The sequence below is a fragment of the Rhinatrema bivittatum genome, chromosome 10, assembly GCF_901001135.1.
Source record: "Rhinatrema bivittatum chromosome 10, aRhiBiv1.1, whole genome shotgun sequence".
Classification (NCBI taxonomy): domain Eukaryota; kingdom Metazoa; phylum Chordata; class Amphibia; order Gymnophiona; family Rhinatrematidae; genus Rhinatrema; species Rhinatrema bivittatum.
In genome coordinates this window covers 69,910,230-69,928,784 of record NC_042624.1, presented here as the reverse complement: position 1 = coordinate 69,928,784, position 18,555 = coordinate 69,910,230, and the positions used below count along the sequence as shown (strand labels likewise).

Sequence of the window (18,555 nt, the reverse complement as noted above, 5' to 3'; positions counted from 1 at the left end):
AAACACTGCACTAACTAAATTAAAAGGAGATAAAGAGATGGGACCAAATGAAATACATTCAAGGGTTTTAAAGGAACTTAGGGAAGTTCTGGCAGCTCTACTGGGTGACCCTTTTCAGTGTTTAAAGAAGTCAGGAGTATTTCCAGAGAACTGGAGATGGGTGGATGGGGTTCCTCATCACAAAAGTGGAAGTAAGATAGGGAACGACAGGATAGTCTGAATTTGGTGGCAAGTAAATTAATGGAATTGCTGCTAAAACAGAGGATAGTCCAGTTTCTGGAATTCCATGGACTGCAAGATCCGAGGCAGCATGGTTTTTGCCAGAGGTAGATCTTGTCAGACAAATATGATCTTTTTTTTTTTGCCTGAGTAACTAAACAATTGGATCAGGGGAGAATGATAGTGAATTTGGATTTCAGTAAGGCCTTTGAGACTATTCCACACAGGCAACATATAAATATGTGGACAGACTTAAAAATCTAAACATATATAACCTAGAGAAAAGACAGATATGACAGAGCCATTTAAATACCTCCAAAGTATCAATGCACAGGAGGCAGGGCTCTTTCAATGAAAAGGAGAATCTGGAACGAGGGGGTCAAAGAATGAGGATGGAAGGAGGTAGACATGAGGAATCTAAGGAAATATTTCTTTGCATGGGTAGTGGATGCAGTGGAAGTGGTGGAGACAAGAACAGTATCTGAATTCAAGAAAGCATGGGATAACCACAGGGAATTTCTTAGAGAATGGTAGGGAATGTAGAACGGAGTAGTTGTTGACATGACAACAAGCCATGTGGTCTTTTTCTGCCATCACAGATCTAGGGATCTATGTTTGATGCAATGAACTGAACAAAAAATTGACTTATTTGAAATAGTTAACCCCATTTGTTTCAAATGAATGTGCATCCATAATATTTTTATTTATATGGAGCCTGTACTCCACTGGCAGTTTTTTCAATGGAAGAGATGGAATCTAATGTTGGTTGAGACCGAGACACAAACAAGAATGGATACAGTCAAGAAGGACTGGGATTCAAAACTGAATGATAAGATAGCATGATTCAACCTACTGCTGCTGTACCCCTAGTCAAAAAATCCACCTAAAAAAACATAGGACTGATGCTTTAATCCAGCCCTTATTGTGGGAACTTTACTTTTGATGGTCACCGAAACTCTTTTAGCAAGGAACCAAGATCCACCCATGGAGAAATTGAATAAAAGAAGCAGAAAGAGATGATTGACTGAAAGAGACAAAGAGAGAGAGAGAGAGAATTAGAAAACAAGAGAAAAAGTAGGCCAGAGAGCAAAGAGGAGGAGCAGAGGGACAATGCAACTTTTTCTCTTTGAGCAAGATGATTGATAAAATCTAGGCCATTACAGTTCCCACTGAATTAGATTCCAATAAACAGCAGTGTTGAAATACTTGTTTATGATTGCCATTTTATTCAGTCTAGTGCTAAAATGGATTTGGATCCTATATTTAGAAAAAAATGCAGCACATTGGTACAGTTCATATGCTCTTATCGCTACAGTTCCCTGGAATCCTCCAAGTTGCCCCATTGGAATCCTAGTGTGGCTCAAAACCTCAAAGGTAGGATCCAAAGGAGTTAATTTTCAGACGGATTTATGTGAGGGCTTTTGAATATTGCTACTTTTATGTGCATACCTCCTTTAAAAATTCACTCCATAGGGTTGAATTGTCAAACGGTTTTATGCGCACAAATTGGCTTTTGAAAATTGCCACAACAACTGCCAGTTTTATGCACGTAACTCTTTTGAAAATTGCCACAATATCTGCCAGTTTTATGCACGTAACTCTTTTGAAAATTGCCACAATATCTGCCAGTTTTATGCATGTAACTCTTGAAAATTGCCTCCAAAGCTCTTAAGACTCTCATTCATTTACCATGGCTTTCCTTGTAGAGGAATTAAGCCGCATACAATCAGAAAACAAAATTGATTCATGGGGCCTTGGCAAAATGTTTGTGCTATGTAGGGTTGCACTGAGCTCGGTCTGGTTACCCCCTTCTGGTGAGCACCCAGGAGGTAAAGTGGGTTTCTCTAACCCTATGAAAGGTACTGGGGAGTAACAGGCTCTGCCAGCTTCACCAAGAAATGACTTTAGTGAAAACGGAAAATACAAGAATGTGGAAAATAAAAATGGACTTTACAATATCTGATAATAAATATAGCATACTAGAATTTTTTTCCTTTCTTCTTGCTTCTTTCCATTTTGTCTGCATTTATCTAGCTGTTGTTTCCAGATGCTGTTTTATTTTTATGCCACTGGCTCTGAGAATTATGCTCTCTCTACCTGCCCTCATTTACTCACTCTGCTTCATTGTCGTCGTCCCCCAGTAGTCCAGTTGTTCTACATCGCTCCCTCTTTCTTATTCCACTTATCTGATTAAACTATCTTTCTTCTTCTATTATCCATCCTTGTCTGCCTCCTTTCCCTATCTTTCTTTTATTCCCTGGTTCATATTTTCTCTTATTCCTTCTCCTTAGCCTCCTTTTTCTCTCTCCCTGCTCCCCATCTCTCATTCATCTACCTTCATTCTTTTCTTCCAGCCTCTCTCTTCTTTTTTTCTCCCTCCACCTCATACCTCCCCACTTTCTCTGCGGCTCCCACTTTGATTTGCTCATCCTCTTTCTTTTTTTCCCGCTGTCCCTTCAAGTTTCTGAATGCTAATTCCACCCCCTCAGCTTTTACCTGCAGATTTCAATCCCGCTCCTTTTTTTAATAAGGCAGGCTTGTTTACCGAAAGCATTGCCTAACTTCTCCCTACGCTTTTACTCTCTGTGATTCCTTCCCACTCTCCCTCCCCCCCCCCCCCCCCATATCTCCAGCCCCAAGAACTGCAAAACCCACCCAATGCAACGGCTGCTGCCGTGTGGCCTTCAACCCATTCTCTCCCTCCAGCTTTCCCTGGTTTAGAAGCCTGTACCCTGGAAGGGGCCTCAGGCATTCATTGGCAACCCTGCACTGCGCTGATCACCACAGATAGTACTTCAGAGGAAAGCCAGAAGCAAAAAAATAATATCCTTCTTGGCGAGTTGAAAACAGGTCCTTCCCACCTTACACTTGGACAACAGCTGAATTTGTCTCTTTTTTTGAAGAAGCAAATAAATGACTTTTTTTTTTCATTAAGGTGTCTGTGGCGTTGGCTTTTGTATTAGCTTTGGAAGGTGAGAGAATGGGGGCGAGGATCGGGGGAGGGGAGTCCTTTTGATCGGGCTGCCCTGACACATGATTTAAGTCTGCACTGTATACCTTTCTGCACATGTCCAACAGATGGGATTATTGTTACAAGCCCTGTCAGATCCCTGATTTTAGCACTGAATTATTGAGTGAGTTAGAGGGGAATTGGAAGGGGGAGAGAGGGGAAGAGAAGGAAATGGAGCACCTTGTTCTTTAGCTGTGAGCATTTTCAATTTCACACATTACCACTGACTCAACTTTCCCTCCTGATTGCTGGGATGAGAATGAGAGAGAGGCAAATAGAGAGAGAGAAAAAAAAGGGGGAGGAGAGGTAAAGACCGAGGGAGATCCAGATGGGGGGTACTGGTGGGCAGGATTATGATGTCACAACTAAATTACAAGATGAGGAAAACACAGAAATGGTTCAACTTTTTTTTTTTTTTTTTGTAACATTTGGACTGCCAAAATCTGAAGTGAAGAGTGGTAAGCTAAGGAATGAGAGAGAGAGAGAGAGTGTGTGTGTGAGCAAAGTAAAACCAGCCTCTGCTAACCTGAAGGCTGTAGAGCTGGGCAGCCGCTTAGTATGAATGGATCATTAGCGACGGCAGCGGAAGCAGCAACCCAGCTAAAGGGACATAAAGCAAGGCTAGGGGATGCGAGAGCTCTCAAAAGAGCAAACTTTTCAAAGCTGCAAAGTAAGGACGCAACTCTCCTGGCTCTCTCGGCGCTGTCTTTCCGATGAAGTGAAGGGTTTGACTTCTCAGAGGCATCGCTGCCTTACCCCCTTTTGCCGCTGGATCACGATCTCTCTCTCTCTCTCTCTTTCTCTCTCTCCATCTCCCTCTCTTGCTTCTGATCTCCCTTTCCTTCAGCGAGTGCAGTGAATATACCCAGCAGGAATAGGACACAGGAGAGAAAAGCAAGCAAGGGGAGAGTCGAAGTAAAAAAACCCCAAAACAAAACAAAACGTGAATTGCCTCAAAGCTGTTTAGTCTCTAGGAGCTTTGCAAATGCCTTTTCGAGACTTTTGCCTCTGACAGGAACAAGTGGGAATAAAAAAAAACAAAACAAAAACGTGTTTCAAGGGAAAGGGGGAAAGGTTAGAGGAAATCGAAAGGAGGAGGTGGGCATCATAATAAGCTGTGCTTGCAGTGCCCAGGGACAGAAAGGGACACTGATGTAATGCACCCACTACCTGCTGCTGCCGGAGCAGAGGCTCTAGCTTAACTACTGCCAAAGAGAGAGGCAGTGGGTGGGAGGAGAGGAGAGCATGGATGAGACCACACAAAACCGTAAGAAGGAGACGAAGGAGGAATGAAATGCCTTTCCGGAGAATGGCAAAGTTTCCTCTACTTTTTATTGCAGCATAATGAACTTTAGGCAATCAAGAAGAGGCCATTACAGTTTAGTGCTATTTTCTCTGTCCACTAATGTAGCTCTCCTGGGCATTGTAATCATGTCTGTACCTTAAACCTCAACATTAAGTAAAACGTCCCAGGGAAGAAGAGCAGTCTGCAAAATACAGACAGAAAAATAATAGGTAGAAACCCCTAAATCCAGATACCATATGTCTGCAATGCTTCTGCTTTCTTCAGGTCATCTCACCTGCATTCTAAGTGGATTTTTAATATTTTAATTGTATTTATTGTTCATTTGTTTTCTTTCTGTTTGCTCAGGCCTTTTCATTGGTAGCTCAAGGCGAGTTGCGTTCAGGTACACTCGGTATTTCCTTGACCCGGGGGGGAGGGGGGGGGGCTTAAGATCTAAAGGGCCTAGTTACAAAAGGTTTTCTCCCATTTCTGTGTCAATGGCAAAAGTGCGCAGTAAATCAGGCTTTGGTACTTGAGGCAATGGAGGGTGAAGTGGCTTGCTCAAGGTCGCAAAGAGCGCCTGTGGGATTTGAACCCTGGCTTCCCTGGCTCTCAGCCCACTGCTTTAAACCTCTAAATTTACAGAAAGAGGAAAAAGAAAATCAATGAGACCAAGAAAGAAATGGATAGGAAAAGAAAGAAAGGAGGGAAGTGCATGGAACAGAGTAAAGTAAAATGTAGCCCGATAGAGTGCGGAACAGTGAGAATGAGCATTGTGTTATGTATTATGAAAGCAAAAAATAAGCCCAGTCAAGCTGATGTTAATTGATTCCTTCTCACGAAGAAGCCCAGTCAGGTCACATTTTTTTGGGTTAGAGTTGAGGGAGTGTGAGAATAAGCACCAAAATAATACTGACTATCATTGATCCTCTCAACTGAACATTAGTCTGATAATAAAAAAAAAAAAGGGTGAGGGAGAGAGAGAGAGAGAGAGAGCTGTTTACTGTAGGAAAACATGAGCATCTGTATGCTGTCTCCAGAGTGCTGGTGTGAAATCGGGAGGTGATGTTTTCACTTCAGAAGGAAGGAGGGGATAAGAAGTATAGGGAGGAGGAGGTGGAGTGATGCACACCACTTATTAAGGTTTGACATCATCCTTTTCTTTAAAGAACAAGGCAATTGCCGCAGAGTGGGAGAGAGAGAGACAGAGAGAGAGAGAGAGAGAGAGAGAATGATGATCAGATCTCTAGGACAGACTTGCTAAAATATATTTCTTTTTCATTTAATTCCAAGAAGGTGAGGAGAGCAGGGAGGTCTTCTCTGATTAGAACAGTGACCTGGACACTTGCAAACAACACATTTTGCCTTAAAAGAGCTGGGGACATTTCTGAGAAGTGTGCTAATATGCCAGCTGAAGCGAGCAGCAGGTTGGAGCACCGCTGAAGCCAGGGGCAGCAATCAATAATAGAAGTTAAGTACCAGCTTATATTTATATCCTCTCTCCCTGTCCCATAGAAAGAAGATCTGTATTTTTTCATGCACGGCTTCTCTATGTGTTTCCGGTTCTGTCAAAGTCTGTTTGACAACAAATAGGATAGGGAGGTAGCTGGAGACCAGGAATAACAGAAAGCAAAAAGTGAGAAAAGAAGGCATAAAAAAAAGAATAGATTCAGATGGTTCCTAGAAAATACTAAAGTTTATAAGTGTGTATAAGGGTTGAATCCAAGAAAAAAAGTTTTGACTTTGTTTTCTTATCAAAATGATTTAAGTAAACCACAGGCTGGGAGCACAGAGAGGAGGTATCCTTGATGAAGCTTGAGTGACACAGGTCTGAGGCTACTCTGTGCTTTTTCTCTGCTCATTGATGACCAGAGACCTGGCAATTATTAAGATGCCCTTTAACAAAGATATTATTTTTTACTTTTTGTAGTGGTTGCCGCTGTTGTGTGCTGAATTATTTTCTTCTGGAAGGAAATTCAGAGGATCCAAGAAACCTTCAATTGGTGATTACATAAAAAGGAAAGTGAGACATAGGAGGGGAAGGAAGAGAACACAGGCACAACTATAACTAAAACCTATAGAGAACAAATAAAAAAAAAGAAAGAGAAGAGTAATTTAAAAAAAAAAAAATGAGGTGAGAAAGATAGAAGCATCCATCCACCTGCTGGCTGTAGTTTCCCTCCTGAAAAGAAGATTTGATAAAGAGAAAAAGAAGAAAAGTAACCTATTCCTGAGTGTATTTTTTGTAGGTAGTGTGCCTGGTTGATTCCAGGTGCTAGGGAAGAGCTCAGAGGTGGAGGCATGCTGTGCTTAAAGCGACTGGTTGTAGCATTGCTTGTCATGGCATTGTGCATATTCAGTGCTACCAAATCTGACCCAATAAAGAAGCAGAAGTGGGCCCTGAGGGCAGAGCAACGCCAGGCTCCTTTGGAGGGAGAGCACTGCTGGCTGGGTGGCCGAGTCCGCAGACCCCGCTCTGTCCCTCAGCACCATCCTTTTGCACGTTATCCAAGAAAACAAGTTGAAAACCTGGGAGGAATCTACCCTGGCAGAGAGAGACCAAGCAAGTCAAAAGGCTGCAATCCAGTCGCCGAGGAGTGGGAAGGGAGCTATGTCCAACCTGACAGCCCTAAGAGAGAGACTAGGAGTATTCTTCCTGCCATGCTTCTGGATAGCAATGAAGGAATAGAAACGCTGCCCAGGTGGCAGAAGGACAGTGGTGATGGGCAGCTGGGACCTCTCGCATTGGAGGATAGCTCCTCACAGAGTGAAATCTCAGAGCCTGCCAGTGTGATCAGGACGGAGGAAAAAGCAAACAGCATCTTCGGCGATGGAGATGAAGAAGATTGGGAGAGGTCTCAAGATAGAACTCCTCGCCATGTGGAGGAAGGCAGCCGAGAGGACCCCATGGAAATCCAGAACATGCACTTCCACCACAGAAGCAGCCAAAGGAAGGGTCTCTTTGGGTGGCCCATGGGGCAGGAAAGGCTTTCAGGAAGTGACAGAGAAAAGAACTGGGAAGAACTGTTCCTGAACACCAGAGAGGAGTTGGCCACTCTGTATTTTTCTGGGAAGCGAGAGCAGTTGCTGGTGCATCCAGACGCTGTGAGCGAGATCCCTCGAGCAGAGTTCACGGTGGAAGTCTGGGTGAAACCGGAGGGAGGACAGGGAAACCCAGCCATCATAGCAGGTACCAAATCTCTAAAAAGCTCTTTTTTTGCTACTTCTACTCTTCCATTCATTTACCTTCTACTACTTTCATTAAAGCAATCTGATGCTCTGATTATTAATTAGTAACAATATGGACTGTGCTAATCATGGCTAGAATGAGTCATGCTATGAGAATAAAATAGATACTGTTCCTATATAATATATGGGGAATGAGACTGAGGACTGTTCTCTCATGTAATGAGTCTGGATATTTTTCCCTGGTCTGATTTCTAAATTACATTGAGGCCATATTTCAGTGGTGTGGGCAGTGAAAGATTGTCTGCTTAATTTTAGCTGGGATTATCTGCGGGATTTATCGGTGCAAGACTATAAAGTAACCTGGGCAACATTACCATCCAGACTTATCTGGATAAATGTATATGGATGGATAGCACTGAATATTGGTGCTATCAGTATTCATTTAGGCCATATCCCCAGAATGCTCCTCTCCCCCACTCTCCCTCTTTTGATCTGGCTAAATGTTACCCAGGTTAAATGTCACCATTTGGCAGAGCAGGAAATTGCAATCTCGGGTCTGTCCGGGTCATTTAAAATAGTGACTTCGATATGGTTAATAACTGTCTCTCATATGAATTCCATTATAATTTAATTATGAGAACTTTAAAACTCCAGGTAACTACATCTGGAAGTAGCTTTGAATTTTCAAAGATCAAAATAAAAATATCACAATTTGGAAGCCAGGCCCTTCCACCACGTTGTTTCTGTAGATCTGAACATGTTTTCAGAAGTAAACCAACCCTGAAGGTGAAGCCTTTGTCATACTCGCAGCCTGGTAATTATGCGTTGTGGTTGCTTCAGTCTCTCTTTTGTCGCCTGGCACACTATAGTATGAGATGGCAAAAACAATAAATGAGATTTTAGTTTGTTGTATTAATACAATAATGATAAGAATCTAAAACCCTATACTGAAGTGTTACTGTCATAACACATAATAATCTGAAATACTGTAGTTAGGCCCCTAACTTTTTCTGGCAGTACATTCTGTGGCAGCCAAAACTGTAAATTTCACTGGTAGGTCTTTAGTGTAAATTAGGTCCACTTAAATAGTAAGGATTTGTTCCACAAGGAAGAAAATGTTTCTTTTGCTAATTAGATATTAAACACCATGCTATTATAGCTACTTAGCTGTTTAACCTCGGAGGCTCTACTTTAAATGTAATCCATGTTACAGTAATTGGGATTTTGCTTAACATACTATGAAATGCAAATCCTCATGTAAATAGATTGTGTTCATCTGTTCCCTTTCATTCAAAGACTAAGATTCATGCTGAATAATTATATTAAGCAATATTTAAGGTTAAATACAGTTTTTTCATCCTTTCATGAATGTAAGTACACTCGTTCTTTCACAGAAGACACCATGATTGATCTTTGATCAAGTTGTCAAGATGATTGGGACTGGACGGAATGTTCGGTACACTTACATCTGTGCTAAGTCTATGAATGCAGAGATTATTTCTAAGAAGAGCATTTTTAATTATGTACTGTTTTCAGTCATTCTGTTACTTTTCACGCAAAGTAAAAATCATACAGGTGAATTTTAAAAGCCCGGTGCGTGCCAAAACTGGGAGATGGGCGCACACAAGTCAGGCTGGCGCTCGCTGAGTGGATTTTAAAAGCCACCCGCGTACTTGCTGCTCCGCGCACAAATGAAAAGTTCCAAAAAAAGGGGGCGGGTGTGGTCAGGATGGGGCATGGGCGCTCCTGGATTTCACATTGAAATCTGTGTGCAAATACTCACGGACACAGGTGTATGACTGGGTTCCCCCTGCCACGTAACTGTACTTCTGCTATGGATGACATGCAAGTTATAAAATGAACACAAATAGACCGTTTGGCAGGGTTTTAAGAGTTGGTGCTAACAGGGGAAAAGGAGAGATATTAAACTGGGTGAACTGGGAATGAATTGGTAAAACTATTAATCGCGTTGGCGGGCTTTGTCTTTTAAAATCCCCGAAGTAAAAGAAGCATTTGCGGTGGAAGCAGCATTTGCACGCATAGGCGCATGCCCACTTAAAATTGCATGGACATATACACGTGGTTAAGCTATTTTATAAAATATGCACATATACACATATGTTATAAAATGGCCGCGTCCCTGGGCGCAGGCTGACAAACACACACACATGTGCGTGCCTGTTTAAAAGTTACCATCATAGAGTTTTAAGTATATAAGTTCTAAATATGTATTTTGCTCATGCTTTTACATTGCTATCTCAAGGCAAGGTACATTCAGTAGCTTTAGGTATTTTCCCTGTTCCCAGAGGGCTTACAATCTAAGGACCTCATTTATGAAACATTTTTCCCATAGACGTAAAATGGAAGAAAATCCTTGGTAAATCAGACTGTAAGTTTGTACAAGATGCAATAGAATGCGAAGTGACTTGCCCAAGTTCACAAGGAGCAACAGTGGCATTTGAACCAAGGTCGGTGCTTCCAGCCAGTGTAAGGCCTAGGCGTGTGCTGTGCCAGAGCCAATACCACTAAAGACGGGAGTGCTGTTCTGGTAGGAGGGATTGCTGGGATGGACCTTTCGCCAATAGGAAGCTCGGGAATGTGGTGCATGACCAAAGGTTTGCCTAGAGTGCCAAATATTCTGTCACCAGCCCTGATTTGTACCCTGAATTCTCAGGTTCTCAGCCTGCTAGTCTATCCATAAGCAACTCCTCCACATACGCATATATACATATGCAAACATGCAAACCTCCTTTCAGTAATAATGATGGGAGGTTTTCTAGTGATTAGACTTAAAGGCAGATTGACCTGCAATTTGAATAGTTGTGAACATCTAAAAGAATCATGATGAACTGTGATCTGTGGATAACAAAATTTGAATGTGAGGGATTCAACTAGCTTTAGTATTCTCCTGGCCTCAGTAAAATCCTTCCCTCTTCCCGATAGTATGCTTTGTGACGTATTTTATGGAACCAAGATAGGAATAATTAAAAGATGAGCATTTGAGGCTATCTAGGTCCTATCCATGTCTGAAATAGAGATATGTATTGGATGGTTTTAAATGAATGAGCTAAACATAAAAAATGAGCTCATATTTGTTTCATTCATGGCCTTGTGAAATGTTATGAAGAGGTCCCACAAATGAAACAAATATTCTTTGTCTTATTTGTTTATGTTTTCCATTCATTTTAATGGCCCATTGAAGTCTTTGGCTGTGTACTGCAGAGGAAATAAATTAGTAACTATAGTAACCAGTTCTTGCCAAGTGGCCTCACCACCTTGTCAGAACCAAGGCAGGACAAGTTGGCAGGAGACTAGCTAGAGGACAAATCATGGTGCAGCATCTTTTTAACTAGCTTATAGCTACTATCTGGATCAAATAATGCTGAAGACATCCCACTGTAAAGTCCAACCATGTGCAAGAAGCAGTCTGTATTTCCTCTCTAGCTCTTTGCAGATATGGTCATACTAGGAGAATCTCTATGAGTTGTAATAAAGCTTAACTTATGAATTTGGCACTGGTAGAGGGCTGAATCTAATCTTTTTTGTGCTGCAGTGATCTCACTCACTTTGCCAGGAAGAGAGCAGTGCACTGCTGCTGATTTTGATTTTTCGCTTCACTGGAGGAGGGCCAGGGTGGGATACAGTGTGGAGATTGCAATTGTGGCAGTGCTAATGAATTTTTTTTCTCTCTGGACAATGAAATGAGCAGAGCACATGACTTAAGAGAAGAGTGTTACCAACTTTTTTGTCTGTTAATGTTTAACAGGTATTTTGTGTGTGGAGTCAGTCAGCATCACTGCATAGAGCACAGCATGCATACACTGTATATGTGTGACACAGTTTTCTATACAGTCAGTGGACCTGTGAGTGGGGCTACAGTTACAATATCAATAAATTCATTTGTAATATCCAAACCCTCAGTAGGCAGTGAACTTAAGCAAATTTTATCATGTCAGGAAAAGAGAGAGGAGGGGATTTTAGCAAGTTAAGAGGCTCTGGCAGAGGCAGCGATAAAAAAGGAAGCCCAGCATCTAAATTAGGGGCCACTGTAATCAAACCCATGCTAAAATCAGAGTTAGATTTTAGCTCGGGTTTTATTTAATGCAAGTGTTAAAAAAAAAGTGGTCTCTGTGGAATGCCGTAAACTAATGTCCTGTAAATAGATTAGGAATAACAAAAAAGCATGTTAAACTGAAAATAATGCTTTTTTGACTCATGGCCCATTTTCCCAACTTCTTGAGTGGAGTTCCCTCCCTCCTGCTTGGCCTGATATGGCCAGGCAGGGCCAAATGGGTCAAACCGGCAAGTCCTCCCTTCCTCCCCTCCCAAGGAGCATGATGACCCCCTCCATCTCACGTTAAATGATGGGAGGCTGGATGTGCCAGGCAGGGCAGGAACTGTCAGGTCTAGTCAAGTAGGTTCTCCTTCCCCTCTCATCTCCCTCCCTCTCACCTTAGAAAATAAATCTGGTCAAGCAGAACTCCCAACCCTCCAAATCCACCCTCCCATCCGAGAACCCCAGCCAAAGCCATCAACTCCTTTGGCAGAACTGTTCCCACATTGGCAGCTGATTGAGCCTTCAACTATCACATATCAGTGAAAGAACCAATCCCCTTTCAGAATTCTGGAAGGACAGCTTTCTGAAAGGGGATTGGTCATTTCACTGACATGTGATAGTGGAGGGACTAATTAGCAGACAGTGACTGACTGAATAAATTAATATCAAGTGTTAAAATGTATTATTTTTTTTTTTTTTTTTTTAATATTGTGTACATTATATTGTTATCCACTGAGTTTTGTAGATCAGTGGGCTATACATTTTTAAATAAATAAATGGCAGGAAGGATTTGGGATGCCTCACAAGCATCTGATTCAAGATGTTAGTACCCATTTGAGCTCCACCTGTATGATGTTGCAGAGGTTAGTAGAATACCAGCACCCCTTCATGATCTGTCTCTAGAAATAAAGATAGGTGTGTATTGCCGCCCTGGGGTATTATGATTGGGTAGTGATGAGGAAGTTGGAAAAATCCTGAAGCCCATCAAGGATGCCGCAGAGGATTTGAGTTCCACGTGCATCAACCTGAGTGGCAACATAACTAAGGCATCCCTATAGTAAAACTCCGCTCCCATCATATTTATTTATTTATTTATTTATTTAAAAACTTTTATATACCGGTATTAGTATGCATACATCATACCGGTTTACAATGTAACTTTAAAGGTAGAAATTACAATGAACAGGGAGGGCGAACAAGGAGGAGTATACAAAGAGCAGGAGGTGGAGGAATTAAAGCAATAAATAAAAACTGCAACGGACTATTTACAGGAATATACAAGGCGTAGGCAAGATACTTGCAGAAGTCGGTGTACTTAATCAGGGTAGGCTTGTCGGAAGAGCCATGTTTTAAGTTTTTTTCTGAACTTGGCGTAACATGGCTCTAGCCTGAGAGTGGTAGGGAGGGCGTTCCATTGTTTAGGGCCTGCAATGGATAGTGCACGGTCCCTAGTAGAGGAGAGGTGGGCTTTTTTCAAAGGGGGAATGGAGAGGGTGCCTTTGTTGACAGTGCGAGTGGGTCGTTCAGTGCGTATAGGACGAAAGGGTTCATCCAACCAATTGGAATTGTGCGAGTGGATGGACTTGTGCACTATGGTTAGAATTTTGAAGAGAACACTAGGAAAAGAGATGGACCCAAGAAACTTATGATTATTTCTCAGTTCTGTAATATTTTGTTTAATCTACAAACCTATTTTCAAAATGTTATCTTCTGTTAGCAACCATTTGAACTGTTTTTGGAAACACTGTTAAACATCGTAACTTTGTAAACCATTGTGAGGCAAAACCGAACGATGGTATATAAGACTCGATAAATAAATAAATAAATATTTTGGAGAAAGAGAGCTTCCATGAGCAAGAAGGAATGGAAGCAGAGGTGTTGAAGTTTCTGGACTCCTTGCGGTAGCAAATTCAAGAGACTGAAACATCTCACACAAAACAATACATACATACTTGCTACACTTTGTGATCCATGGGTGAAAGAAAATTTTGCCCTCCGGTCCGTGTCTCATATTCATGAAGGAAATGCTGGTAGCTAGGGTGTGTGAACAGGAGCACCAGAGGCTGAGGTACAGTAGGGATATAGCACAAGAAAGAGTAGCCACCTCAGAGAGTAGTGCAAACAGAAACCACACCCAGTCAGCTACTACTACCTCTCCCACTTCAATACACCAAAGCCACATTACTTCTTACGAACCATGTCTTCTGATAGGCCATAGCTAAAGCAGCTGGCAAGAGAGACTCTCACCTCACCCCAGCAAAGGAGACCCCAGCACAAATTTCTGTGACATGCTATCTCACAGAGCCCATTGAGGACATGGACACAAATGCAGTCTGGCTAGTCCTAGCTAAGGTGGTTCAGCACTATCTTTTCTGCCCATCAGCCAGTATACTTAGTGAACATGTCTTCTCAATAACTGGGGATACTGTGAGATGTTATTGCTGGTGCAAGAGTTGATGTAAAATCTGGTCTTTTTGAAAATCAATCAACTTTACTAGGGTTTCCAGAATTTCTATACAAATGGTAATATGGCTAAAAGCACCTTGAAGGCCTTACTGTTGCTCCACCTACTTGCCATATTATTATGTATTACCTTAGGGGGTCTTGCTGCCACATGTCTACCTACCATGCCCCAGACGTGCCATCTTAGAAGTCTTGCTGCTATTGCTCTGTTTACCTGCCATGCCTATTATGTACCAGCATGGGAGTATTGGTGCCTCCATATTGTTTTTTGTTCAGATCTCAATCTAGTTCTCCCACCCTATTTGTTTGTTGGTTTTACTGAGGTGTATTGTCCCCAGAAAATAATGTGAAAAAAGCAAAAAAAAAAAAAAAAAAAATTATCCTACCATCCCACCTCTTTTATGGTTCTTCATTTTGTTGTACTCTGTACAAACCCTGCCTAGTTCTCCTACTTTGTTTGTTTGTTGGTTTTATCAGGGTGTTTGTCTCCCCCAAATAATTGAAAACAAAAATACAAGTTTCTCCTCCCATCCAATCTCTTTTCTGGTTCTCTCCCTTACTGTTTTTGTTCTATATCACTAGGATCCCAGCCTAGTTCTCCCACCCTTTTTCTTTCTTGGTTATACTAGGGTCCTCAAAAACCCTTAGTCTGAAGGAAGAAATACGGCACAAGAAAAAAATTGCACAGGAGAGATGTTTTACATGGTCTCAATGTGGTAAAAGGTTTTGGTAGGAAGAGAGAACTAATGCAACACCAGAAAATCAACACAGAAAAGATATTGTGTTCTAGGGGTGGGCATTTGTTTGCAATGAAATAGGAAATATTGATAATATTTCTTACTTTGTTGTATTTCGGGAATAAATAAAACAATAGGAAAAAACACGAAATTTCATGTGCTTTTCCTATCATTTTTTGGGGGGAGCCAAAAAAAAGCAAGTTTAAAAAAAATAAACAAACCCAGAACCCGCACCAACCCTTTCTATTTATTTCAATATTGAACCCTGTCCACCAGCTGAACCCCCCCAGCCTCATGACCCCCCCAAGACTCAACAAAAATGCCTGATGGTCTAATGGAGGGCCCAGGAACGACCTCCCACTCTCAGGCTGGTGGCTGCCATTAGTCAGAATGGTGCTGGCCACCCTTTGCCCTTATCTTTTTAAAATGGCATTGGCCAGCCCTTTGCCCCTATTATGTGACAGGGCTGCCCAATAGCACTGGTAGCATTGTTCACGAGATAGGGACAAAGGGTGGATGACACCATTTTGACTATGGCAGCTGCCAACTCAGCAGCGAGAGGTTGCTCTTGGGTCCCCCACTAGATCACCAGGTGGGCGGGGGGGTCAGCTGGTGAGCAGTGGGATCAATAATGAAATAAATAGGCAGGGTTGGGGCAGGTACTATTTTTTTTTCTTTAAACTGAAACAGGGGAAACGAACCCCCCCCCCCAACAATTTGTGGGTGGACCTGAAATATCCCACCACTGGAACGAAAATGAAAAATACATTTTTTTCATGCTGCCACCCCAACTGTGTTCAGCTATAGAAAATGGGAAAAGCTTTCTTAATAAAGCAAAACTCACAAATTTACATGTTCTGATTGTGACAAATGTTTCAGACAGAAAGCAAATTTCACAAGAAACTCCAAATTCCACTCAGTAGCAAGATCAGTTTCAAGTAGGGAATGTAATAAAAGCTTATGTCACAAAAGTGATACTGATGGCAGATCATTCTCGTGTACTAAATCAGACAAGTGGCAAGTGCTTCAACAGGAAGACAGACATCTCCAATTCTACTCTGCCTTGTTGCTGTACCCCTCATGCTATACCTTGGGATTCTTTCTGCCACTCTGCTTTGCAGCCATACCCCAGACTCTACACATTGGTGTGTTCTTGCCACTATGGAGACTGCTTTGCACCTCTTATGGTGCCTTGGTGTTTTCATGCCACTCTTTGTTTTGTTTTGTTCATTTATCATTGCCTTGGGGTTTTTCCTGCCACCTTTACTGCTTCATTTCCCCTTCATGTTGTCTTAGGATGTTGATGCCAATCCTGGTGCCACTTTGCCTCTTGTGTTGCCTTCAAGGGTTCATACCACTCTTGGTAAACCTCTTTTGAAGCCTTGCTGCTACTTTGCTCCTCTGATGGTGTCTTGGAGAACTTCTACCACTACTGATACCCTTTGCCCCTTTAAAGTTTGTTAAGCTATTAATGTAACTTTTGGTACCACCTTGACATAGTCTTGATTTGTTGGCATATCTTTGCCCTTCTGATGATGTCTACCCATCAGTTTTATTAAAATTAATGAGAAATTCCAATTCTGAAACCCAAAATAGGCTGCAGTGCTTTCTCCATAGACTTGTATGGTAAACAAGTAAACAAGTGTCCCTAAAATGAGTACTCTAGTAGGGTACCCAACCCCTCTTTACCTGGGAGCCAATGAACACACCAAAGTAAAAACGTGCAGCTTTTATTATTCAAGAACCAGGGTTGCAGTAAAATAAATGCACATGAAGGGTTAACTGTAAACAGACATGAATATAGATACATATTCAAACTGGTTAATATACCAGCAATACTGTGCCCTAGGGCAATAAATTATAACATTAAATCTACTGGTACCAAGGCCTTTAATATCTTTTACATAATTAGCTCACTATGGGGGTTATTTTCCAACTCACGTTATGGCCTTTTCTCATGCGTTAAGGTGTTTTCGCATGCGAAAAACGCCTTAACATACATGAAAAGCACCATAACGCAAAGGGGAGGAGTTGGGGCGGGATTTTTGTCAAAGTGAGCTGGCTTTGCACTTTGCAAAGCCATATCGCATAGTTTTAACGTCGAAAATAACTACACCTTTTTCAGTGGCATTAAGCTGTGTGATATGCCCATAACGCAAATTGCGATTTTTTCTCAAATTGTGTTTTGGGCATTTTTAGGCTGGAGAGGAATGGGGAAGGGCCCTGAGATGTGAGAGGGAAGGGAAGGGAAAAGAGAAAGAGAAAATGAGAGAGAGAGAGCCTCTTGGGGTGGCACCATAGTAAGCAGCTATTTATGCTGCTATAGGAGGCCCACCTAGTAACTCAGTGTAGGAGTTAGGGGCCACTTTGACATGCAGAGTGAGACGTACGAACAGAACAGTACACTCTTGTGAAGATTTGATGTTTTTCGGAGTGAGGAAACTCATACAGTGATGAGATTTATACGATGTTCTCTCAACCTAGCTTGATGTTACCCAGGTAGAGAGTCCATCAAGCTAGGCTGAGAGAACATCGTACAAATCTCATTGTTGTGTGAGTTTCCTCCTTCCAAAGGACATCAAATCTTCACAAGAGTGTACTGTTCTGTTTGTATGTCTCACTCTGCATGTCAAAGTGGCCCCTAACTCCTACACTACTACCTAAACTTCACTTTGAGTTACTAGGTGGGCCTCCTATAGAGATATAAATAGCTAACTACTAGAAAAGCCTTATAGATAGTCTCTCTCTCCCAGTGGTTGCAGGTAAGAAATGCAACAATTGTGGTATTAATGCAAAAAATGCACTTTGTGGTAATACCTGTGTTAAGATAGCATACATTGTGATAAATAGACTATTGTCATAAAACATACCCCTCTTCCTATTACATGTGATAGTTTGATGAATCTAGATCTCTAACCTTCTAGGGCAGTGATGGAAAACTCCAGTCCTCAAGTGCCACAAACAGGCCGGGTTTTCAGAATATCCACAATGAATATGCACAAGATAGATTTGCATATAATGGAGGCAGTGCATGCACATCTTTCTCATGCATATTCATTATGGATATCCTGAAAACCTGGTCTGTTTGTGGCACTCAGGGACTGGAGTTCACCAGCACTGTTCTAGGGTATATATTTAATAGCTGATCTCAGTTACAGCAGGAGATTGGTGGATGGTTTTGGAAGAGACTAGCTGTCACTTACTAGGAATTACAGTACCAATTCTTGTTGCTGTGGATGAGAAGAACTGCCAGCCCCTGTGATGTGTGCTTGGGGCCTACAAGCAAAGGATAAAGATCACACAGACTAATGGCTGGATTTTCAAAATGTTACGCGCGTAACCGGACCTACGCGCACTGGGCCTATTTTTAAAAGGCCCAGCGATGTGCATAAAGCCCCGGGACGCGCGTAAAGCCCCGGGATGCGTCTAAGTCCCAGGAGTTTCAAAAAGGGGTGGAGAGGGGGCAGGGAGGGGGGCGGGGAAGTCCGTGGGCAGGGTGGGGTGGGGTCAGAGGCTCCCGGCACAGCGGCCATTTGTCGCTGTGCCGGGGGATCACATGCCAGGAAGTGCAACAGGGTAGGAGAATTTTTTTTGA

The 18,555-nt window shown here is 42.2% G+C and overlaps 1 protein-coding gene across 2 annotated transcripts in view; it reads left to right on the top strand.

The window, feature by feature from the left end:
- The first annotated feature begins 3,793 nt into the window (after positions 1 to 3,793).
- Positions 3,794 to 18,555, top strand: part of PAPPA2 (pappalysin 2) — a 459,501-nt gene continuing 444,739 nt past the window's right edge. The window contains exons 1-2 of one of the 2 annotated variants that reach the window (XM_029618757.1): positions 3,794 to 3,899; positions 6,445 to 7,704. In XM_029618757.1, the coding sequence (XP_029474617.1) occupies positions 6,816 to 7,704 (889 nt within the window). In that variant the 5' untranslated portion in view covers positions 3,794 to 3,899; positions 6,445 to 6,815. Of the gene's footprint in view, positions 3,900 to 6,320; positions 7,705 to 18,555 lie in introns of those variants that run through there. The other variant, XM_029618758.1, reaches the window with a different exon arrangement.